At 34.1% G+C, this 26,742-nt stretch overlaps 1 protein-coding gene and 1 pseudogene across 1 annotated transcript in view; one reads left to right on the top strand and one right to left on the bottom strand.

The window, feature by feature from the left end:
- The window catches only part of LOC118622331 (disintegrin and metalloproteinase domain-containing protein 2-like), a 119,534-nt gene extending 102,770 nt beyond the window's left edge, over window positions 1-16,764 (top strand). The window contains exons 16-20 of the mRNA XM_036249780.1: window positions 2,715-2,898; window positions 9,886-9,960; window positions 10,407-10,530; window positions 15,500-15,659; window positions 16,701-16,764. Coding sequence (XP_036105673.1) covers window positions 2,715-2,898; window positions 9,886-9,960; window positions 10,407-10,530; window positions 15,500-15,659; window positions 16,701-16,764 — 607 coding nt within the window. The remainder of the gene's footprint in view (window positions 1-2,714; window positions 2,899-9,885; window positions 9,961-10,406; window positions 10,531-15,499; window positions 15,660-16,700) is intronic.
- Window positions 421-1,148, bottom strand: LOC118622956 (annotated as a pseudogene).
- Window positions 16,765-26,742: the final 9,978 nt, after the last annotated feature.

Below are 26,742 nucleotides of genomic sequence, written 5' to 3'. Positions count from 1 at the left end.
TGATATTATTAGTGGGTTATATATACAGGTCTATCAGATTGAGGAACTTTCTATTTCTAGTTAGACGAGAATGTTTAGCACAGATCAGTATTAGATTTTATGAAATGCTTTTTCTGTGATTATGCATTTTTTTCTTTTCTGTTGTTTGAATTAGAATATTTTACACATTAACCCAATCTTGCATTCCTTGTTAATTCCCACTTCATTATGGTGTTTAATCATTTTTATATAATTGTAGATTTGGTTTGCTAATATTTGGTAAGGATTTGTGCATCTTTGTGATGACTTTGTTTGGCTTTGATATCAGGGTAAAACCTGCCCCACGGAATGAGTTAGAAAGTGTTTTACTCTTCTCATTTTCTATAAAGTTTGTGTGGAATTAGCATTAATTTTTCTTTATATAGTTCATAGAATTCATAACTAAAGCCATCTGGCACTGAGAGAGAGAGCTCTGTCTGTGAATTGGGGCGCACATTTAGATTTAGGCAAATTTAAAGATCCTTTTCGCTTCTTTGGCCAGAGGCCGTCTCTCACCAGCTCCTGGCTGGAGGTGGCTTGTTCCGCACGTGCTGACCCCAGGGGGAGCCAGGTGGCTGGGGTGTTAGCTCCTGTAGTGGCGGTGAGGGCTCTGGACCTGGGCCTTGCTGACCAGGGTAAGGCTCTGGTGATCCTGGGCCCGACTGCAGCTGATGTCGGAGGGGGACCCCCAGGCCAGCTCCTCCTCACTCTGGGTCAACTCCGCATCTGGTTCTTCTTGGCTCCAGGAGAACTTTGAGGACTCCTCGCTTGGCTTTGGCTGACGTTGGGGGGCTTCAGGACTGGACTCTGGCTCCCTTCGGGGAGACCCCTGGCCTGGGTCTTGCTGACACTGGGGGAACCCTGGGCTCGAGTCCGGCTCCCTTCGGGGAGACCTCAGGCCTGCCCCCTGCCCTAGACTAGGGTGATCCTGGGCATGTCTCCAGCTGACATCGGGGGCATTCCAGGCTGGGTTGCCGCACACGCCGAGGAGACCTGGGCTCACTCATTTCTTCTGGGTTCGATTCGAACTCCACAAGCACTCGTTTCGCCCACAAAGTTGAGGTGATGCTCTCGGGAGTCTCAGCCTTTAGGCCTTCCAGCTGTGGGCTGCGCTTCAGCGGTGTATCCATGGCCCAGCCTGTAACCACCACCCCCCTGCCCCTCCAATCTGTGTTTACACTCTCTCTTAAAAATTTGCTACTTTTACTCAAAATGTTGCTGGTGATATTTTTTTCTGTCCTTCTTACCGTATCAAGAAGACATTAAGTTTATCAGCTTCCATGCCCGGGCCTGCCCTGATAAAATGACAGCCTCAGCTGAGCTGGGAGAAGGCTGAGCTTGGCCACCAACTCAAGCAAGAAGACCTCTCACTATTCTTACTTGATTTTATAGCAGCTTTTTATAAATGCTTCTCAATTTGCTATTTGCTATTTATCAGTTTTTATAGCCCTGAAATGGCTGTTTCTACCAATTTGCCCAGTTTTATACTTGTTTAAAGGGGAGATGACTTAACCTGTATCTTCTCTTCCTCACAGTCTCCTCATTTAGATTTATCTACATCATTTTATTGTTTTGTATCTGATTTATCACAAAATCTAGCAATATGCCCGTGATAAACACTCTCATCTAACTAAGACTAGGAATGAAGCTTCTCAATCAGGTTAAAGCTATATGTATTTTGTACTTAAACAAGTTATAGCTGGGATAATTTCCTTCAATGTGAAGAACTCAGTTTACATTTATTATTTTAGTTAAGACTGCTAATGAAAACTTGTTTTAATTATTGTCTAAAAATGTCACATTTCATTCTGAAAGATGTTTTCTCTGCATATAGAATGAAAAGACAGTAGTTTGCCTTACCTTTGAATCTGTCATTCAATAATCCTGGATTCCAATATTTCTTTTGGAAAGTCAGTAATTTGCATTATTGTTTGTTTGTTATTAATGCTTTTTAATTTTCCAGTTACTTTCATAATTTGTGTGCTTTACAGCACTATCATTATAATGTATTTTATATTAATATTTATTGCATATACTACTTCTTGAGTGGATCTCAAAATCTTTACCCATAATAGTGAGTGAAAGTATTATGTTTAAAAAATTGAAAAGGAAATCAAGTAAGACTGATAATTATATAAACTTTAATCATTTTTAGGGTAGAAAAAACTGTAAATTGATTATTCATAAGAATCAAAAAAAGTGAAAGAATCATTACAAAAAAGTTTTCAGGTTAACTAAGAAATAGTTCATAATTAATAAAATGTTCAGCTATTATTAAGAATGCAGGTAAAGTCCTGGCCGATTTGGCTCAGCGGTTAGAGCGTTGTTCCATGGACCAGAGAGACCAGGGTTCTGTTCCCACTAAGGGCACGTACCTTGGTTGCAGTTTGTCCCTGGCCCTGGTTGGGGTCGTGTGGGTGTCAACCAGTCAATGTGTCTCTCTCACATCCATGTTTCTCTCTCTTCCTCCCTCTCTCTCTCCTGCTGTATCTGAAGATAAATGCAAAAATGTCCTCAGGTGAGGATAAAAAAAAAAAAAAAAAGTAAAGCCCTCACTTTTTTGGTGTTTCAAAATTAATTGCATACATCTTTTTTCAAAACTTCAATGTTTCATTTACATCTTTTTGCTTTAAAAATAATATTCTAATATTTTTTGTTTTTATAACTAATGATTTTCTTTTATTGGTAAATTATAGAGATATAATGTGTGGAAAATTACTATGTAAATATACAGGTGAAAATGCACTTGAAATTCGAAATGCCAGTACTATTTATACTAACATACAAGGACAAATCTGCGTGTCATTGGAATATGCATATGATCATGAACAGAGTGCACAAATGTGGGTAAAAGATGGAACTATTTGTGATACAAATAAGGTATGTAGATTTTTGGTCCCAAATGACTTTCTAATTTATGCTCTTTTTTTAGATGCATGGTTAGTATTTTTCTCATAATTTAAGTGCACAATTTCAAAAATAAGAAAATAGAAAAAAATTAAGTTAAGAAAAAACTAAAACAGAAAAATATATAATCTGCATTCATGCATAGATGTTATATCCATGAATGTTTTATTGACTTTTATCTTACAAATTGTGTATATTCACTGATTTGAGAAACATATTGTTCATTCACTCTATTTTGTTAAATTATATTGCATAAAGTACTTCTAATGACATGATCTATCTTATAATATAATTACTTTTAAATAATTGTTAAATAATATATGTCCATTTTAGTGATGAAAATAATATAGAATGTATAGAGTAAGCCAAAATTAATTGAAGGCACTTATCTGAGGTATAACTACTCTTTCTGTTTTTATGAGCATTCTATCAAACACTATATATGTTATATATATATATACATAATACTTACCTAAATATATCAACAACAGTGACATATTTTTATAAGAACATCTCATCTTATTATCTGATTTTGTTATTTTATTATTTCATAGTAAATATAGATATGTATCAACATTTCTGTCTTCCTAGATTTTTCTCTATGAAATATATGTTACTGTTGTATATATACATACATACACAACAAAACTGGTTTAAATTATTTTCATATCTCAGTTTTAAGTTATAAAGTCTCTTTAGTCTAATAAGAAACAACATATTAAATTACTTAATGAAGAACAGAGCAAAAGGCAAAAGGTAATTGACCTGGGAGCAGAAGATTTTTTTTGTAAATGAAGTGTAAAATTTTATGTTTTGGTTATACCAGATATAAATGAAATCTTACATTTTTCTCATTTTAAATGTAAATCATTATAAATGATTAAAATATATTATTTTTACATGATATTCATGGAAATGCTGTCATACATAATAAAATCTTATTGTAACCTAATTTGCTAAAATTCATTTTAAAATTAGGAGTAAAAAATGTAAAAGTTGTTACCCAAAATTCTCACACAAAACTCGGTCTTTTAAGAACCTTTGTAATAAGTTTGCTTTTATGAAATTCACTTTGCAAAATGTTTACCAAATTGTTGCCTAAACTGTCTTTATTTTTTTATTTATTTTTAAATTTTTTATTTATTAATTTGTTTTTGTTACAGATGTTTCTCATTTTCCCCCCACTGACACCTTTCACCCCTTCCACTCCGCCCTATCCCCAGCTTTGTTGTCTATGTTCATTGGTTATGCATACATGCATGTAAGTTCTGTGGTTCATATCTTCTCCCACAAAACCCCCCTCCTCTGAGGCTTGTCAGTCTGTACCCCACTTCTATGTCTCTGGGTTAATTTTGTTCAGCAGTTTGTTTAGTTCATTATATTCCAGAAATAAGTGAGATCATGTGATATTTGTCTTTCTCTGCTTGGCTTGTTTCACTTAGCATAATATTCTCCAGGTCCTTCCATGCTGTCTCAAGGGATAAGAGATCTTTCTTTCTTACAGCTGCATAGTATTCCATTTTATATATGTACCACTGCTTTTTTATCCACACATCTATTGATAGACACTTGGGCTGTTTCCAGATCTTAGATATTGTAAATAGTGCTGCTGAGAACATAGGGGTATATATATTTTTCTAATGTGAGTTTCAGGCTTTTTAGGATATATTCCTAGAAGTGGGATCACTGGATCAAATGGCAGAAAATTTTTAATTATTTGAGAAAACACCATACTGTCTTCCATAGTGGCTGCACCAGTCTACATTCCCACCAGCAGTGTACCAGAGTGCCCCTTTCTCTACACCCTCCCTAATACTTTTTGTTTGATGATTTGTTGATGGCAGCCAATCTGGCAGGTGTAAGGTAATACCTTATAGCTGTTTTAATTTGCATCTCTCTGATGATTAGCGATGATGAGCATTTCTTCTTATGTCTTTTGGCCATTTTTATGTCCTTTTTGGAGAGGTGTCTATTTAGGTCCCTTGCCCATTTTTAACTGTTTTTTTTGTCTTCCTTTTGTTGAGTTGTATGAGCACTCTATTTATTTTGGAAATTAACCCCTTATCTGATGTATCATTGGCAATTATGTTCTCCCATATAGTGGGTTCCCTTTCTGTTTTGATGGTTGTTTCCTTTGCTGTGCAGAAGCTTTTTAGTTTGATGTAGCCTCGTGTGTTCACTTTTCCTTTGTTTCTGTTGCCTTAGGTTATGTATCAGTGAAAATTCTGCTGCTTATGATTTCTGAAATTTTGTTGCCTACATTTTCTTCTAGAAATTTTCTAGATTCACTGGTCACCTTTAAGTCTTTTATCCATTTTGAGTTTATTCTTGTGTATGGTGTAAGTTGATGGTCTAGCTTCTTTTATTTATTTTTTTTACATATAGCTGTCCAATTTTCCCAACACGATTTATTAAAGAGACTGTCTTTACTTCATTGTATCCTCTTGCCACCTTTATCAAATATTAATTGAGCATAATCTTTTGGGTCAATTTTGGCTTCTCTGTCCTGTTCCATTGATCTATATGCCAGTACCAGGCTGTTTTGATTACAGTGGCTTTGTAGTATGACCTGATATCTGGTACTGTGATCCCACTAACTTTGTCCTTTTTATCAAGATTGCTGTGGCTATTTGGGTCTTTTTTGGTTCTGTATAAACTTTTGAAGGATTTGTTTGAGTTCTGTGAAATGTGTCATTGGTGTTTTGATGGGGGGATTGCATCAAATCTACGGATTGCTTTGGGTAGTATGGACATTTTAATGATGTTATCTTCCAATCCATGAACAAGGTATGTACTTCCACTTTTTTATATATTCCTCTATTTCTTTTTTCAATGTCCTATAGTTTTCTGCAAATAGATCCTTTAATTCTTTGGTTAAGTTTATTCCTAGCTATCTTAATTGTTTTGCCACAATGGTAAATGGGATTTTTTTTTTTAGTTTTTCTGTGAGTTCATTATTAGTGTATAAGAATGCCATCGATTTCTTGATGTGAGTTTTGTATCCTGCCACTCTCCCAAATTTGTTTATTAAGTCTAGTAGATTTTTGATGGAGTCTTTAGGATTCTCTAAGTACAATATCATGTCATCTGCAAATAATGACAGTTTCACTTCCTCCTTTCCAATTTGGATCCCCTTTATTTCTTTCATATCTAATTGCTGTGGCTAAGACTTCTCATACTATGTTAAATAAGAGTGGCAAAAGTGGACATCCCTGTCTTGTTCCGGTTCTTAAGGAAAATACTTGTAGTTTTTGCCCATTGAGTATGATGTTGGCTGTAATTTTTTTATATATGGCCTTTATTATATCGAGATATGATCTCTGTATTCCCACATTGATGAGCGTTTTTATCTGACATGGTTGCTGGATTTTGTCGAATGCCTTTTGAATGTCTATTGATATGATTATATTGTTTTTATCTTTTATTTTATTTATCTGGTGTATCATATTTATTGATTTGCAAATATTACACCAGCCTTTCATCCCTGGAATGAATCCCACTCGGTCATGGTGAATAATTTTTTAAGGTATTGCTGGATCAAATTTGCTAATATTTTGTTAAAGATTTTGGCATCTATCTTCATCAGGGATGCTGGCTTGTAGTTTTCTTTCTCTGTAGTGTCTTTAAATCTAATTGATTTTGGAATTAGAATTATGCTGGCCTCATAAAACAAGTGTGAAAGTCTTCCTGCTTCTTGAATTTTTCTGGAATAGTTTGAGGATAATGGGTGTTAGATCTGCTTTGAATGTTTGGTAAAACTTCCCCATGAAACTGTCTGGGCCTGAGCTTTTGTTTGGTTGGAGAGTCTTGATAACATTTTCAATTTCCTTAGTTGTTATTTGTTTGTTCAAGTTTTCTATCTCTTCTCAGTTCGGTTTTGAGAGACTTTGTGTTTATAGAAATTTGTCCATTTTGCTTAGATTGTCCAATTTGTTGCGGTATAAGTATTCATAGTATTTGTTAATGATCCTTTGTATTTTTGTGGTGTCAGTTGTTACTTCTCCTCTTTTATTTCTGATTTTGTGTATTTGGGTTCTCTCTCTTTGTTTCTTGGTGAGTCTCGCTAATGGTCCATCAATATTGTTTATCTTTTAAAAGAAAGAGTTCTTTGTTTCATTGATTTTTTTCAAAAATTTTTTTTATCTTTATGTCACTTATTTCTGCTCTGATCTTTACTATTTCTTCTCTTCTACTTGCCCTGGGGTTTTCTTTTGGTTTGCTTTCTAGTTCTTTAAGTTGTAAGGTTAGATGGTTTATTAGACATTTTTCTTGTTTCTTGAGATAGGCATGTAGTACTATGAACTTCCCTCTCAAGACTGCTTTCGCTGCATCCCATACATTTTGTTTTGTTGTGTGTTTATTTTGTTTGGTTCCCAGGAAGGTTTTAATTTCTTCCTTGATCTCCTTGGTAACCCAGTCATTGTTTAATAACATGCTATTTAACCTACATGTGTTTAAATGTCTTTGCATGTTTTTATAGTAATTGATTTGTAGTTTTATGCCATTGTGATCTGAGAAGATGCTTGATATGATTCCAGTCTTCTTGAACTTGTAGAGACTTAGTGTGGGCCTGGGGTCTGGTCCTGGGAGATGGTCTGTGTAGCTTCCATTTACTCTTCCATCATTTTAGAATCCTTCAGTATTTGATTCTTTTGAGAAGTTACGTTGCGTCACATTTTCTGAGCCTAAACATAACTTTTACTTTATCTCCAGTAACCATATGTTTATTTTCAAAGAATATGTACACCTTTTGTGGTTGTTGTCGTTTTATCATTTTAAGTACTTCATGCAAAAAGGTTTCTACAGAAACCTATTCTACCCAAGTGGCAAGAATAAGAAGATGCGTTATAGCTTTTATCTAATAACAAATAAAAAAATCTCTGTTTCGGAGAGTTTAGTGAAGAACCATTATTTTTATTATACTATTATTATGTGTAGATAAATAATTTGTGTGGTTTTTATAGCTAGATTCCTACTTTGGATGGGTTTTCTCACTAGCTTTCCTGCATATTGCAACAGAAGTAAGCATTTAAATCAGAAAACAGATTAATTTATTGCACAGAAACATGACTAATAATCTTTTCTCAACTTATTTCTAGTTTGGCTCTAATAATTTTTTAACAGGTCTGATAATTAGGTTATCTTCTTCTGGACAACAGCTCTGTAAATTATATATCTAACTTCTCTGCCCAATTTCTAGTTAGGTATTAAGTGATCATTCTTACAGAGCAGATACATTTTTAACTGCAGCAGCACTAGTCTGTATCCAGACCTGGAACATTTAGTGGTTACCACAACCGCTCAAAATAACCTGAACATGTTTGTCATCAGTATATTTCCTTCTAAGTCTTAAACAGAGGTATGTGTTGCCATAATTATCAGACACCATCAATAATGTATTTTCCCATGGTCAGTAATGTTTAGCAAAATATATGTGAGCAGATTCTATTCACTCTCTGGTCTTAAAAATCAGTATATTGGTCATATATATTTCAAGAGAAAAAATTGCAAAGAAATATTGCCAATATTATTTGGAAAACTATTTTTTTTAATAAAAATAGTATTCCCAATTATATAGTATTTGGTTTATTATCAGTTATTCTAAGGCCCTCCATGAGTGTCATCAACATGTGTTTCTTATTTTTGAAACATAGTAGCATTTAATATTACAAGTTAAAAGATGCTTTAAAAAATAATAATCTAAACTTTTGAGCTTTATGCTTAGCTTTCCCTATCTCAGTTAATTGTACCACAACCCAGAGAGTGAGACAAGCCAGAAACTTTGTTGTCATTTACCCATTTGTCTTTTCATCTTCCATTTACTAGCTATCACTAAATTTAGGTGCATTAAAATTTTTAACTATATCTCAAATATAACCACTGATTTCCATCTATTTTAAGAAAGAAGGAGAGAGAGATAGAAACATGGATGAGAGAACTTTGATCAGCCGCCTCTTGCATACCCCCCACTGGGGATCTGGCCCACAACCTAGGCATGTGCCCTGACCAGAAATCAAATTCGCCACCTTTCGGTTAATAGGTTGACACTCAAACATTGAGCCATATCAACTGGGCTTTTTTTGTTTTTAATTTCTTTTTCTTTCCATCTAAATCATTAAGACTCAATTTCACTATATGGTTATTTTCATGGATTACAGTCATGGCATTCTAATTCATCTCTGTATATTTTCTTTTGCCTTTCCATCCTTAATTTTATCAGCTTCCCATCTTTCAATTAAATCTCTAAATAAAACCATTTGCTTACAGCTATAAGCCAACTTTACAATTGAGATTGGAAGGTTCTACATAATCCTACCCTAACAACTTCTATCAGATCATACTTAGTGTTTTATGTTTGTATGTGTGTGTGTGTTTCTATATCTTTTACTGAAATATGAGCAATATGATTTTGTGTGTGTGTGTTCTCAGGGCCAAGCACATTGTAGAATTCAAATATTTAGTTAATTAATAATTTAATGGCTGTTTTTTGTGTAACAGCTACATCGCCCTTAGTATTATTCAAAATTCCCATACTGTTTCCAGTGTAGGGTTACTATAAATATTATTTCTTTTTCTATAAGTATCTGTCTTTCATGTCTATGCTTTATTAAGTTCTGTTCAGTGTTTGGAATCAATAAGAAGAGTTTACTGTTCTCACATATGAGATAAATTACTTGTATTTTTTTATGTAATTATTTTTTATTATAGTATCATATGTTAATCTTTGATTTTCTTTATTTCGTTCCCGTGACTTCCATGCCAGCAAAAGGAAGGAAGATGCTTTTATTGTTTTGTTTACTCTCAGATAATCAGAGTCTCATCTAGTGTTAAAAACACAGTAGTACTATAAATTAGTCACTTATAGTTAGTATATTAATATTTATTGTTAAATCAATACCTCTTAGATGCCAAATGTAGATGATATTTCAGTTAACTTACTTTAGCTAATTTCCTTTTTAGTTTTGCAAGAATAAGGAGTGTGTACAAAAGGACTTGACTTATGAATGTGATGCACAAAAATGCAAATCTCATGGTGTAAGTATCAGTATTATGACATAAGAATATAAATCATTAAAAGTGATCCTAGGACTGGCCAGGATGGCTCAGTGGTTGAGCATCAACCCATGCACCAAAACGGTTGCAGGTTTGATTCCCAGCCAGGGCACATGCCCAGGTTGTGGGCCCAATCCCCAGTGGGGACCATGCAGGAGGCGGCCAGTCGATGTTCTCTCTCATCGATATTTCTGTCTCTCTCCCTCCCTCTTACTCTAAAAATTAATAAAGAAGAAAACAATTAAAAAAAAAAAGTGATCCTAGGAAAGCAAACACACAGCTAAACACATACACACACACATACACACACACGTACTTCTTAACCACATAAGAAAATTGGTCTTATCTGACTTAAGTATTATTTTAATATTTTACTTGAACACAAATAAGTTGAGCTACTTATAAGGTAAAATTTCTCATTTTTTCAGAAATGCAATAATAAAAAGAACTGTCACTGTGAACCCAATTATTTACCTCCAAATTGTGAAACTCAACAAGATAATTGGCCTGGAGGGAGTGTTGACAGTGGCAATTATCCACCTAACACAATGCGTAGTCTTGGTAAGTATTAATAACAAATTGAAAACAAAATTAAAACAACATTTTAATTTATTAAATAGAATAAATAAGCGCTATTTTGTCTACCAATTTATTTTTATTTATTTAAATTTTTTATTTATTTTTTTGTTACAGATATTTCACCTTTTTTATCCCATTGGCACCCCCCCTCCAATTTATATTTAGATTATGTTTGTACATCAAATAATAAATTGTATATAGCTTTTTGACTTATATTTTACTTATAGAGAGTATGTAATAGAACATATTTAACATATATAGTAGATGAGATATGACTGTAAGGAACAAGGCAGGAAAATAGAAATCACTTCAGTCCTTTATACAGAAGGACTTTAACATAAGGCAACAGGTAAGACATGATGACAGAAATAAAAACCAGAGAATGGTGAGACAAACCAGAGATAAGCAACAGCAGAAATCCATTTTCACTTGTTGGGGTTGGTGGGACAATAAAAGGAAGTAGTAATTCTGGAATCAGAATCTGAGCCATGCTGCATGACACATAACTATGGTCAAAGTTACCTATCAGAATCTGGACCACAGAGAGAGGTACTGTCCAGCATGAGGTAGAGATATAGAGCATTCACAGCCATTATTAGGGATGTAGGAGAGGAAGGGCAATAAATAGCATGGATATTTTACTCTTCTGATTCTCCAAATTTTATTCAGTGACTTCCTGATTGAGCCAGCGACTTCCACTGACTAAATCTAACTAGAAGACAAAAAGTAAATGAACTTGAGGAATCTAGTACCCTATAATTTTTTTTTGTTATATGCAGGAATGTACTTTAGAGCAAGCCAACATGTTCAGTTATGCTTTGGGCAAGATTTTCTTTATATAAAAACTTAAATTTGCATATAATTATAGCAGGTTTTCCCAGATTTTGAGCCAGAGGTAGTTCTTAACATTTCCACATTCATTTTATTGTTTAAGGCCATATGGTAATAAATTACTAGATTACAACATTATAGCATATGTAAGTATTATCAAGCTGTTCCCATTTTAGTAGTAGTAACAACTAACTTCCAAGGGCTTATGTTCAAATCAACTGAAATTCATTGTTTCTGTTCATGCACATACATGCCATTTTGCCAATGAGCAGAGGAGACTGACTACTCCTTTCCTAGAATCCAGGTTGACCTTAGTGATGGGATTAATCAATAAATGTACAATGAGATTCTTGGACTTCCCTGGTCTTCCTGCAAATTCTGACTGGGTCTTTTAGAATACTAATTCTTGGGTCTCTCATTGTTGGAACACTTATTCTGTTGAAATTCATCTTTTCTGTATGAAATGTGATTACACTGAGACACAAAAATACAACAATACACTAAGCCCTCCCCAAATTTATGACTCACAAAATGATCAAATTTAAGTGATTGTTTTAAGTTACTAAATTTGTAGTTTCTTATACAGCTCTCTCTTTCTCTCTCTCTCTCCATATATATATGGACTGGCCTGTACACACACACACACACACACACACACACACACACACACACACACTGATATCATTGATAGCAGAAGGGTTATTTATATAACAAATATCTAAAATGTGTGGCATTAGCTTTGGAATTTGATGGTGTGTGGTAGAAAAACCTCTAGGAAACTGTTAAAAACCACTATAGTATATGGTAAAATTGTCTTTAAAAGACAGTTGGTGAGCAATTCAAAAACATGTTATTTGAAGTTGGGAAAATAAGTTTTATTATGAATTAGTGAGCTATTTTGCATCACTGCTGCCTGGGGTAATGTGAAAAGTAGAATCCATGGTTCTGAGTGGCAAGACTTCTGGGAGATTTTAAAGATTTTCAGGTGGGGGACTTAAATTACCCATGATTAAATATAAGACAGTAATAAAAAAGAATAGTTCAATTTTCAAATAAAATGTAGAGTAAATGTAAAATAGGTAATTTTTGTTTGTTTATTTGAAAAAGAAACTAATTATTATTCCTGGTCTGTTCTGGAAAAAATATATATATTTTTTTGGTACATGCCCCTAGCAGGAACTGAACCCAGGACTCTCTGGTCCGCAGGCCGATGCTCCAACTGCTGAGCCAAACTGATCAGAGCTGGAAAAAATATTCTTAAAATAATAAATGTCTAACAGCTAAATTTGAGATAGTAAGTAATAAATTTTGATCTCAGATAAAATTAAGTCAAGCACATGATTGTAAAAACTCCTCTATGAAAATCTCAGAAAAATGTAATGATGCCTCTTAGATATCTTCATCTAAACAAAAGCCCTTCTAAGTACTGCATTGAAATGCCTTATCAAAATCTCAAACAAAAAGGCTACTAAGAATCTTAAATATGTTCTCCTATGACAACCTCACCAATATTTTTTAAAAAAAGATTTATTTCAAAGAGATTTGTGAGTGTGGCCTTTATTTAATAAGACATTATTATTATTATTGTCTTAAATTTCTATAAAAATTTTAATATAGTTTATTTGAGCCAAATTGACAAACATGCTGGGGAGCAAGATCTCAACTGCTTCCTGGGGTGTATTTTTATTTAATACACAAGAAATTCATATATTTTTAAAGTTATATTAGCTCAGACTGAAAGTGATCTCAATAGCTCATGTGCTCTTTTGAGTTTCAATTAACTACAGGAAATAAGCTACTCAGATATAAAAGCAGCTATTCTTAATGGAAATAATTATAAATTAAAGGGTTTTATCAAGAAAGCAGAAGCAAAAACTTCTTATATGTGTGGGTTTATGGTTTTTTAAAATGACAACCAACACAAATTTAAAAAATATAGGTCTAGATGGTAAAAATGTAGATTAATTTCACTAAATTTTTTTCAAGGAAGAAATACCATTTAAAAAGTAGTAGTGGGAAGATTCCTATTACCTTATTTCATGAAGTAAACCTATACAGACAGAGAAGTTAAAAAATTACAGAATAATTTATTTATTATTAACTAATAAATTATTAATAAATACATAGGTTTATTTATTTCATAAACATAAATGTAAACATTCTCAAGATAATATTTGCTCATGTTATATAGCTATCTATATTAAAAAGAAAATAAACCAGCCTGGCTGGTGTGGCTCACTGGTTGAGAGTCAGCCCAGGCACAGTTTCATTCCTGGTCAGGGCACATGCCCAGGTCGTGAGCCTAATCCCCAATGGGGGGCATGCAGGAGGTGGCCAATAGATGTTCTTTCTCATTGATGTTTCTATCTATCTCTCTCTTCCTCTCCCTTCCTCTTTCTAAAATCAATAAAGAAAAAATCTATTTAAAAAAAGATATTAATCCAGACTACATGGGATTTACTTTAGGAACACACAACTCATCATTTGAAAGTCAATCAGTACAGTTCATTAAACCAACAAATTTTTTATAAGTTTATTATTATTTTGTTATTTGGTGAAGAAAAATCATTTGACAAGATGTATCACTTATTCATAATTTTTTTAAAGCAACAATCTACTAACATAAGTAAACTTCATCAGTCAGATAAAAAACATCAACAAAAAAACACAGTTAATATATTTTATAGTGAAATACATTGTTTTCCCAAAAATATTAAGAGGGAATAAAGTCTGCTCTTACTATATCTATTCAACATTTTACTGTTCAGTCCTAGACAGTGCAATAAATAGCAAAAGAACAAGAAATCAAAATCATAAAAACTGGAAAGATTTCAATAAGACTGCAGATAATATGATTGATTAGAAAGTCCTAAAGAATCTGCATAGAAAATCCTAAAGAATCTACAAAAACATTTCCAGATGTAATAAATATTATCTTAAATTTCAAAGAAAAAATGTTCAAAAGTCAGCAGAATTATATAATAGCAGCAGTAAATGGAAATCAACTTAAAATCAGTACCATTTACAATGCTATAAAAATGTAAAATATTAGGAATAAATTTAACAAAAGATGTGTAAGACCTTAGCTCTGAAATGAAAACAAAATGGAGATAAATGTTAAACATATAAGTAAATGAAGAAATTTGCCATGGGAACGCTTATTATTGCTAAAATTTCCATTCTCACCAAATTAAATCTGTAGATTTTTAAAAAACATAAAAGCATGCAACTTTTTAGATGTTAACAATTTGATTCTAAAATAATCAAAAGAGAACATAAAATAGCCAAACAACTCTGAAAAAGAATGACAAAGGATAACTTAGTTTATTTGCCTTATTGCCTTATATTGAATTTAGTATATAGTAACATTAATCAAGACAGCGTGGCATTTGTAAAGGATAGATATGCAGGTAGATCAATGTAATTAAATAGGTAGCCTAGAAATTTACCCATTAATAAGATTTATCAATTTTTCAAGAAAAGTACAAAGATTGTTTAATGTGGAAGGAAAGTCAGTTCAAAACATTGAACTGTAACAACTGGATATCCACATAAGCCCAAAGAACCTCACAAATCTTAAGTTACTTAACAATTGATATGGGATAGATTATAAATTCAAAGGAAGAAGTCAAAAGTATAAATCCTCTTGAAAGAAAGACAGGAAAAATTTTACATGATCTTGGAATAAACAATACTTTCTTAGATAAAATATAAAAATATATATATCAATGCAATAAAAGAAAAGATACTTTGGACTTTAATAAAATTTTATTAAATGACAGTATTTCTTGCTAAAAATAGAAACTGAGAAAAACTCAACTGATATGGGGATCACACTTTCATTCTGTTTATCTGTAAGACCAGGCAGTTCTGTGAAGAGACTACATGGAATAAAAGGTTCTCAATCAAAAGCAAAGGATGGAACTATTATTGTAAGAGTTAGAAGGTCTCTTTGGGCACTGACCCTGCCAACTTATTTACTTCATAAAAATATTAACTAAAAAGTTACTAGGTAGTTAAAAGTTTTATTTTAATAGTTACATTGAAATACAGAAATGTCTTGCTATATTTCTCATAATTACTTTTAAATCACTGATGTTTTCTTTCCTAGATATACCCTATATTGAGAATGCTTACTCTCACAGACCTACAAGATGGCCATTTTTCCTACTCATTCCTTTTTGCATTGTTCTCTGTGTAATGATAGCAACCCTGGTAAAAGTTTATTTCCAAAGAAAAAAATGGAAAACTGAGGAGTATACAAGCGATGAGTATATTAATTTCATATTTAAGATTCATTACTTTTATAATTTTTAGCATCCATAGTAACTTATTAATAAATCATTGATGTTACTAGTATTAATTCAGAGTTATTTTATCTTTAAATGGAAATTTAATGTTAAATATATTAAAGATTAATATAATGACTAATGAACAGAATTTTTTAAATGTCAGCAATTTTAATCTTATAACAACTTGGACTCTGTTAGGGGTAAAATTAAGTGAAAATATTTCTAGTTAATGTTTATTTACCTCTTTTATTTTATCTTATTTACTATGTATTAAACATTACTACTTTATTCTTAATATTTATGTATTTCAAAGAACTTTACCTACACTATTTTATTAAAAGGTAGCAGAGAAATCTAGGAGAGTAGTGAAGTCAGTCAGTCAGAGAAAGATGAATACCATAAAATTTTACTAATCTGTGTAATCTAAAGAACAAAATAAATGAACAATCAAAATGGACACAGACTCATACAGAGAAAAGACTGGTGGTTAACAGAGGGGATACAAGTTAGGGAACTAGTTACAAAATAGTCATAGGAATGTAAAATACAGCATAGGGAATGAAGTCAATAATACTGTAATAACTATGTATGGTGCCCAGTGGGTACTGGAAATATTGTGGGGAACAAAGTATATAATTGTCTAACCACCATGCTGCATACCTGAAACTAAAACAAAATGATATTGACTGTAAGCTATAATTGAAAAGAAAAATAAAAAGAAATAAATAGGGCAGATGATGAATGTCAAAAAAGTTTAGTTGTTCCGCTAGTAATGTTATAAATATGAAAAGGACCTAAGTTAATTTTCAGGTAAATTTACCTCACTGTGCTTGTTTCTCCTGTTAGTCTGAATTAGCAGTGAGAGATTAAGTGTTAAAATAATCTCAAGTAGCGGCTGCTCGCAGATCTCAGATAGGAATACAAAACTGTTTTAGTACTGACAGATGGTACAGAGCTTTGTATAGTAATCTTTGAAGAAAATATAATTTTAAGTGATTATATTTTATTTTAAATGTACAGGGAACTTGAAAGTAAGAGTGAACCCAAGAGCAGCCTGGAGAACAGCGAATCCATAGTATTATAGTGAGTAACAAATATTTTAAGGATGAGATGGAGAGATAGAGAAAATGTAATGTATTAAATTAATATAAATAATATAAATGTATATTAAATGGTAGTAGTCATTTAGATGCATATAATAAAACTTAAATTGAAGAATATTTTAATAGATTAATAAACAATAAATGGCATTCAATTCATTATTTAAACTTTTTTGCAGTGTTATCTTTGAAAATTTTTTCAAATAATATTTAATTCTTTAGCATTTATGTATTCAAATATTGGTTAAAATAAATTACATTAAAGAATTCTATAATGAGGTTACCCTCATGCTATTTGTTGAATTAACCATCAGTTTTAACTTGATTGGGCATACAGTTGACTTTTTTCCTTTTATTTGTTTTTCCAGAGTAATTATCTTCAATGAACAAGAAAAATGAAAACGAAAGAGAAACTATACATGTATTGCCTGATTGCTTGGGATTCAAAACCTGGATATTATTGTTTTGATCATATAAGAAAAAATAGAATTTGTCATATACAATTTGTTATATTATTTACATATCATATAATATTTATATATGTAAGAAATGCATGTTTATGAGTTTTTATATTACACATTTTAAAAGTTATCTCACTAATTCTGTTAGTCAGTCGAAACTAACTTAATCAGCAGGCATGAGATGAGAAAAGTTTACAGTATAATGAATGTGATGCCCTAATTAAAGACCACTTTTATATTTTTTAATTGCAAAGATATGTAGTTATGTTATTATCTGATCCATAGCTAATCAAAAGAAGTCCTACGATCTGTCATCTACAAGCTGGAGAACAAGAAAAGCTGATAATGTAACTCAGTATGAGTCTGAAGGACTGACAACTGTGGAGCCTATGGTGTAAGTCCTAGTCTGAGTCCAGAAAATCAAGAACCACAGTGTCAATGGATATCAAGGGCAGGAAAAGATGAATGCCCAGCTCAAGCAGAGAACAGATTCACCCTTTCTCCACTTTTGTTCTATTTAGGCCCTCAAGGGATTGGACAATCTTCATGCAGTCTATTGAATCAAATACTAATCTCTTCCAAAGACACACTCATAAACATACTCAGAAATAATGTTTTGTCAGATACCTGGGCATCCCTAAGTTGACAGAAAAAAATTAATCATCACTAGTCTACACCTTGGCAACTTGGCACCCAAATCCATCTCCTTAAACCATACTGCTCTCCAAATAAAGGACATAACTCTGTCTAACATGATATAACTATCTTACATGTTACCAAAAATGCACTAATTTCTTCCTGATGAAAGCATTTCTGCCTCTGAGACTAAGACCTCTAGGCTAGCAGAGCATACAGTCATGGAAACAGGAAGCAAAAATTTTGCTAGAGGGGTTACTTGGGGTAACAGTGAGTGGTACCACTTCTGGTTTCATCCTCGAATTCCTGGACCCATGAATCCTATCTATGTATATACTGGACACTGAGTGAAAGTGTCCTGGAGATCCTTTCCCCAGCTCTGAAAGCTACTGCCACTTAGCTGGTGCCATAACTGAATGTAAAAAACCATTCCACCATTCAGTCATGCCAGCTACTTCAGAAGGGTGATAAACCTGCGAATTTCATGATCAAGACCATTGCCACATTTAAAAAAAATTTTTTAAAGATGTAAAGTTAGTTTCTTGATCAGAAGCATTGACGAGTAGAATATTATGATGCTGGATAGGTATGATGGTAGTTTGGGCAGGAGCACTGCATGTAAGGAAGGCAAATCTAAATATAGAGTAAATTTGTATTACAATGAAGAAAAAAACACTGCCCCTTCCATGATGAAAGTGGTCCATCATTTGAGCTCATTGATCATCCTGGAAAATGGTGTCATATCTAGAACTCATGGTGACAGATTAGGAAATTGTCAGTGACTATAGCCAGGTTAGGCTTGGTGAGTAAAATTACATGTAGCTGTGCCCATCCATAACTTTCACCTGTGCCATGATGACCACAATGAGCTCATGGGGGATAATAGATATTGCTTAGGATAGAGGCTGTCTAGTATTCACAGAATGGGTCATTCTTTCCACCTAATTATTAAAATCCTCTTTTGCTGAGGTCACCTTTTAGTGAGCATCCACATGGGACCCAAATGTCTTCATATTTTTTGCCAATTCATATAGGTCTCTCCACATACTTTCTCCCCAGAATTTTTGTCGTTTTTCCAAGTCCCAGACCATTCAGCCAAACCACATTGAGATGTAATCACATGGCTGGCTATTTCTCTTATCAAGCAAGGTGCACAACCAGGTACACTAACTGAAGTTCTTTTTTTTTTTTTTTTTTAATCATCCTCACCTGAGGACATTTTTCCATTTTTTTGTTCAGGTAGAGTGGGAGAGAGAGGAACAGAGAGAGAAACATCGATGTGAAAGGGACACATCGAGTGGTTGCCACCCGCACAACCAACCAGGGCTGGGGACAAACTGCAACCGAGGTACATGCCCTTAGCGGGAACTGAACCCGGGTCTCTCTGGACCACAGGCCGACGCTCTAACCACTGAGCCAAACCGGCCAGGGCACTGAAGTTCTTTTTTTAAAATAATTTTTAAAATTGATTTTAGAAAGAGGAAGGGAGGGAGGGAGGGAGAGAGAAACATCGATGAGAGAGAATATTGATTGGCTGCCTCCTGCACGCCCTCCACTGGGGATCTGGCCCACAACCTGGGCAAATGCCCTGACCAGGAATCGAACAGGTGACCTCTTGGTGCATGGGTCGACTCTCCTCCACTGAGCCACATTGGCCGGGCTCACTAACTGAAGTTCTTCCTTCTCGGGAGAATTTCCTTTCACCACTCTCCTTCAATAATACCTAAGAGAGGAGCTATAATGCTGCAGCTGTTTATTTTTAGGTAGCGCCTGTATATAATGATTCATCTGTAAACTAGGCCCAAATCTTCTCTTCCTTTGCCAACTAATGGTAGAAAACCCCTTATGAAGACATAAATGCAAGCTGGGAGAGAGAGTGCAGTGTAGCAGGATTAGAGACCATGGTATTTAGACCACTTCTTCATGTAACTTACCTGTGTCTTCAGGTGCCACTTGTGCTTGATTACATATTTAACATTTCAATTTCATGACGGAGTGTTTTTGTGCATGTCCAACTTAATGGCTTTGTGAACAAGAAAACATCTAGTTCATGATGAGCAGCTGAGGTTGCATGGTATCGTGGTGGCCCATGGTTAAATATTCAGTCTCTGCTAAGGCTAAGTATCAGGCAAAGAGCTGTTTCTAAAAGGGAAAACAGTTATCTGTAATTTATTGCAGAACCTTTCTCCAAAATGTTAAGGGCCTACTCTGTGATACATCTACAGGACCTGCCAAAGTCTGCAAACATCATCCCTATCTGCCACTGATACTTCAAGACCATCAGATCTGCATGGTCATATAGCCCAAGAGGCAGAACAGTTTGTAATCCAGCCTGGAGCTTTTGCAGGGATTTCTCCTGTTCTGGGCACCACACAAAACTGCCTCAGGGGGGACCAGTGCCATTTCAGGTAATGGAGGTGGAAAGGCTGATACCACACTGGATGAGAAGGTCACCTCCACTGAGGTTTGGGAGGACACTGTTGCTGAAGATTAGGAGGCCCGTTCCACTGCAGGTGGAGAGGCCTCTCCCACAAGAAATACTCATCACAACTTAGTGGCTCAATTTCTTCAACTTTATTTCAGTCTTCTCACACATCTCCATCTGAACTTAGAGGATCCCATTATTTCCCAATTAATGTCCCCACTTAAAGAGCAGACATCCTGTGAGGCTGGGAGTTCAGCTTGCACTGTAATTCAGCCAGTCACAGAATGAGGTTCTCCATTTAATTTTTAGCAGTTTGAGCCTCCAGCTGCAAGAGACAACTCTCCCCTCACGGCACACCTAGAAGCTCTTAGGTAATTTATGAAATGCCTGATCTGGGAATTCAAATCCTTCAGCTCATCATTTACTTTTACCACATTGTCCAGCAACATTAGGAACAACCAACCAATGTTGTTAATATTTCTTAGTTTTGCAAAAATATTCAAAAGTATCATATACAGAGGTACTTGGCTTCTTCTTATAAGTGTTTGATTAGGAGTAGTCAATGCAGATATTTTTGCATATCTCTGTAAACTGTCCATGCCATGGACTATCAGTGCTCTCTCTACTACTTAAAGGCATTGGCATCTTTAAATTTAATAAGATTAGAGAAATAGTTCCAGAAATCTCAGAACCAATTCAGAAAACTCATACTTAAAATTCACATATCTGTATTAGTCAGGGATATAATTATAGGAGTTTACTCATGTGGTTACAGAGGCCAAGATGTGCCCCAATCTTTTATCTGCAAATTGGAGAACCAAGAAAGCCAGTGGAACAATCCAGTTTAAGTCCAAAGTCTAAGAATGGGAGTGAGGGTCAGGGTTGTGTAAGTCCCAGTCTGAGAACCAGAAGTGCCAGTGTCTGAAGGCAGGAGAAAACGGAACTCTCAGCTCAAGCAGTGTTAATTCACCCTTCCTCTATGAAAAAAATAAAGGAGCAATTTTTTTTTTTCTGAAGTCTTTTGTTGGCCTGTTTGTTTTAATAAGCAGTTTGGAATCATTTACTCAGCCTTACGTTAAAGTCCACGGTGGTCTGGAATTCAACTGCAGGCCAAGGTTCTTCCCTGGTGCCGAGACACTACAAAACTAACTGAAAACAAAAAAAATGCTCTTTTGAAGCTCCCTTAACCTGGGTCTTTGATATTTGGAGTAGTTGTCTCTTCAGTAGCAGCTTCAGTGCAGGTACTTCAAACAAAATTATGGAGCTTCAAAGTCAGAATTCAAAGACAACACCATCATTATTTTTAGGAAGACTTGTTCTGTATAAATAAATAATGAGAAATAACAACAACATCAAGTGTCTACAATGTCCTGAGTCAGACCATATTTGTCCTGTGATTTAGTTGATGGATAGCCCTAAGGAGAAATTTTCATTCCTGAGCTCGTGTTTAAAAAATTCCCTGGCACACTGAGTCCACTTTATTACGGGCATAGGCCAGATATCTAAACATGTGGTTGTTTTAGTTTTAGTTTCTCTCACTTGTGTTTAAACATCTCCCTTTCTGGGAAGAGGTGGGGGAAGCAAGAATCTGCTCCGGGCTGCCCCACTGATCAGGAGAGACTGTCCTCTCCTTCAACAGGAGCAGCAGCATTGGTGCAGCTGACCAGAAAGGGAAAGGACAGTCATTTGACAGTGACTTTGCTCAGGGCATGAATAAGCTTTGCTTTCCTTTCCGTTAAAGCAAGTGATGTGAGGGCCGTTCCTCTCTGTCAGCTGGTTCTTCTAAGTCAACTAGTTGGTTACCATAAATATTTACTTCAAGTCTCTCTGGAAAAAACAGTCATGCTAATGAATAAGCAAATATTTTGGCTTTGTGGAGAAGCAACCAATTAATGCATAACAACAAATCAATATTGCCCCCCCCCCCCTTTTCTATCTCTAAAAACCAATACATGAAATTTTAAAAAAAGGATATGTATGAATTGATTTGAGCTGTGTGGTGCAGTAAAATAGCCATAAATTAATGATAATTTCTTAATTACAGGTATTTCTGTAACATTGCCATCATTGGTGTAGGTCCCAAGCTTCTGTGGCACTGTAATTTGCAGATGTGCTATTTCAGAGTCTTTAGTACAGAAAACATGTGTGAGCATTACACACAATCACACACACACACATATGCACACTCATAATTTGTGTGATTTCAGGAAGATGCTGCTCTCACTTGAGAGTATTACCCTACTAGTGTGTCAGAGTCCCTGGGGGCTCATTGACCTCAACTCTGACAAGGTGAAGAAGTGCTGGTCTCAGGACCCCATTCAGGCTCTCTCCATCCCCACCACTCCGGAGGTGGGGCTCCCTGTGATGCCAGTGTGGAATCAGGTGAGGGTTCTACTGGCCTGTTCTGAGCCCTTCAACCACCAGGTGCAGCAGGACCCTGAAGCTAGGGGAGCTCTGACAGCTCGCTGGGTGATCCCTAACATGGCCCCAGCTTCTGGCACAAGGTCAACACTTGCCTTGCCCAGGGATACTGTGATGGGCACCCTTCCTATGACACAGGTTCACACACGCCCATGGAGGATGTCCCATGGAGGTCAGACCTGCCCACCCCAGCTGGCTCCAACGTAAGGGAGAACACTGGAGCCTGTCTCTTGCCACACACTTTATTTCCACAAAGCTGATATTTTAAGTGCCTTTGGGAGCATTTCTCCTCTGGAAGCTGGCAGTTGAGGGTGGAGTTCTTGGCAATATGAAGAGTCCATGTCTTAGCTTTCTGGTACAATGGTTGAATTACTGTAGTGAAATAAAAAGAAAATAGAAATTCACAATATGTTCCCTAGCAGACAATTGCCTAATTTAACCACATCTATTATCAGATTTCTACTTAAGTCTTAGGTCAAAACACACAAACACAAGCACAAGAACTAAAAAATAAAAAATCAGTACTATTACCGTACTATTTTTTATTTGAAAGCTAATGTGTCCTAATAAATAACTAAATATTAAATGTGTACATGTTTTAACACTTTAGTATTGATTTATAACTTAAGTTGGAAGCAAAAAAACTACAACTGAAATGATTCTCAAAAACAATTGAAATCATTTAATCATTCAGTTTTGTACACATTTGATTCTTAGAAAATTCTACAGCTTAAGTGAAAGGCGAAATGGAAAATTTTAATTAATATGGAATTCACACATTGAAAGTCAAGAGTTAATTTATGAAAGAACTTATATTTCATTTTTGAGTATATAGTTTGGTGACTTCTTAATTTTAGGTTTTTTTATTTTATGATGTTTTTATTGTGGTAAAATACATGTAACATAAATTTTACCATCTTAAACAGTTTTAAGTATACAGTTCATTGCTATTAAGTATATTCACATGTTTGTGCAAACATCACCGCCATCCATCTGGAGCACTTTTTTCTTTTTGAAAAACTGAAACTCTATAAACATGAAACAGTAAGTTCCCACTTCTCCCTTCTCCAAACCCTGGCAACTACTTTCCACTTTCTCTCTGATAATTTGACCACCCTAGATATCCCTTAAAAGTGGAACCATGGTATTTGTCTTTCGTGACTGGCCTCTTTCACCCAGCATAATGTCCTTAAGGTCAATCCATTTTGTAACATGTGTCAGAATTTCCTTTCTTTTCAAGGCTGAGTATTATTTCACTGCACGTAACTACCACATTATGTGTATCCAGTCATCCCTCAATGGACACATCTGTTGATAATTTGCTTCCATCTTTTAGCTACTGTGAATAAAACTGTGATGAACATCAGTGTACAAATTTCTCGTTAAGACCCTGTTTGCAATTATTTTGTATGTATAACCAGAATATTAACACAATAAAAAGGCAACTCAAGAAACTGGAGAAAATATGTACAAATTATATATCTCATAAGGAATTAATACCTAGAATATATAGAGAACCGCTACAACTCAACAAAAATTAAAAATAAAAAAACCTGATTTAATAATGGCCACAGGACTTGAATAGATATTTATCCAAAGAAGATATAAAAATGGCCTATGAACACATGAATAAATGCTCATTGTCACTAATCATTAAGGAAATGTAAATAAAAACCATAATGTATTACAACTCACACCAATTAAGATGAATACTATTAAATAAACACACAGGAAATAAGCATTTTTAAGGTTGTGAAGAAATCAGAACCCTTGTCCACTGTTGGTGGGATGTAAAATGCTACAGTCTCTGGAAAATACTGTGTGGCAATTTTTAAAAATTTAAAAATAGAATTACCTAATTTCCATTCTGAAAAAACTTTTTATATTAGATATTTAAAAATATTTTATCCATGGAACGTGTGCTTTTGTACTTTACAATCAATATTTACAGACAACATAAAAAGTGATTGCTTTTCCTGTTAGTATACAGAAAAAGATAAAGATAATTTTTAAAAATTTATTTTCCATGCTTTTTTCTAAATGTTTGTTTGAGCAGCTGTTAATAATTAACAGAAAAACATACATATAACCCCAAATCGTCACGTCTATTTATTTGACTAATTTATTTGCTTCTTAAACATGTTTTTTGTTGTTTTATATATATATCATCAATTTTATATATAATCTTTCTATATAGTATATATTACTGAAGATATATATATGATATCACTGATGATATATATATAGATGATACATATGATCTATAGATTATATATAATAAATTTAAGTATTATCTCTATATATTATTAATTATATATATAGCTTATATATACAATTTAATAAATGTCATCAATATAAATTGATGATATATATAATTGAAGGTATGATACATATTAGTTATTAATGATTTTTATTAAATCCCTGGTATTCAATTAATTCACCAACAGAGAAATTACTACGTAAATTATTCCTTATCATTGTCTGACAGGAATGGCCCCTTTTATAATTTTTTATGTGCATGACAATAGATACTGAAATTGTTTAAATTCAACAATTATCTTTTTCATTTTTAATTACAGTTGACATTCAATATTGTTTGATGTTAGTTTCAGGTATACAGCATAATAGTTAGACAAGTACATAGTTTATAAAGTTATTCCCCATAATTCTAGTATGCACACAGCACCATACATATTTAGTTTAAAAAATAGTATATAGTGACTATTCTGTAATCATCCATTTGTACTTTCTAATCCCTTCCCCTTTTATACCCAGTCTCCAACACTCCTCCCACCTAGGGACTCTCAGTTTGTTCTCCGTGTCCACGAGTCTTCAACAGTTACTTATGGAATGCACACTATAAGCCAAGTAGTAGTCCTGTGTTACCAAATATGAAGAATATCTCCCATGCTTTCAAATAGTCAGGGCTAACAAAATACCAGAAAAGTATATAACATGGCTAGAAATTATAAATATATTGTTAGCATGAAATATGAAGTTTTCTGTGAATATAGCTAAGATAATTATGATTTCTCTACATATATCAACTGTAACTTCAGAAAGGCTATCACATTTGAGATTTGAGTCATAAATGGATAAATGAATGACTTATATAAAGTCAGAGCATTTTCTCCTAAAAGTAACATTAAATCATCCAAGAGTTTTTTGTTTGTTTGTTTTTTTCAATTTCAGTTAAAATTCAATATTATTTTATATTAATTTCAGGTTTACAGCACAGTGGTTAGACATTTACATAATTTACAAAATGATCCCCCCTTACCCACCTGGCACCAATACAATTATTACAATATTTAATTTTTTGTTAATCTTCACCTAAATATATTTTCCCATGGATTTTTAGACAGAGTGGAAGGGAAGAAAGGAAGGAAAGTGAGAGAGAGAATGAGAGAAACAGAGAGAGAGAGAGAGCGAGAGAGAGGAACATCGATGTGAGAGAGACACATAGATTGTTTGCTTCACATACCACCCTGACTGGGGCTGGATATCGAACCTATAACTCAGGTATGTGCCCTTGATAGGGAATTAAACCCACAACCCTTTGGTTCTAGGGCTGATGCTCTAATTATTGAGCCAAACTGGCTAGGACTATTACAATATTATTGAGTATATTCCCTACTCAGGAATTTATATCTGTGATTATTTTGTAACTACCAACTTGTAATTTTTAATACCTTCACATTTTTTCACCCACCCCCAACTTCCTCCCATCTGGAAACCATGTGTTCTTTTTGCTCTGTATCCATGAGTCTGTTTCTGTTTTGTTTGTTCATTAATTTTGATCTTTAGATTTTACATATAAATAAAATCATATGATATGTATCTGTCTTATTTCTTTTAGCATAATACCCTCTGTGTCCATCCATGCTGTTGCAAATGTAAAGATTTCATTTTTTTTATGGCTAAGCAATATATACTGGCTGAGTGTGTATATACACACGCACAGATTGTATATATGTACCACATCTTGTTTATCCAATCATCTATTGCTATATACTTAG

The sequence above is a fragment of the Molossus molossus genome, unplaced genomic scaffold, assembly GCF_014108415.1.
Source record: "Molossus molossus isolate mMolMol1 unplaced genomic scaffold, mMolMol1.p scaffold_m16_p_9, whole genome shotgun sequence".
NCBI classification, from domain to species: domain Eukaryota; kingdom Metazoa; phylum Chordata; class Mammalia; order Chiroptera; family Molossidae; genus Molossus; species Molossus molossus.
This window is presented reverse-complemented; position numbering and strand designations above follow the sequence as displayed.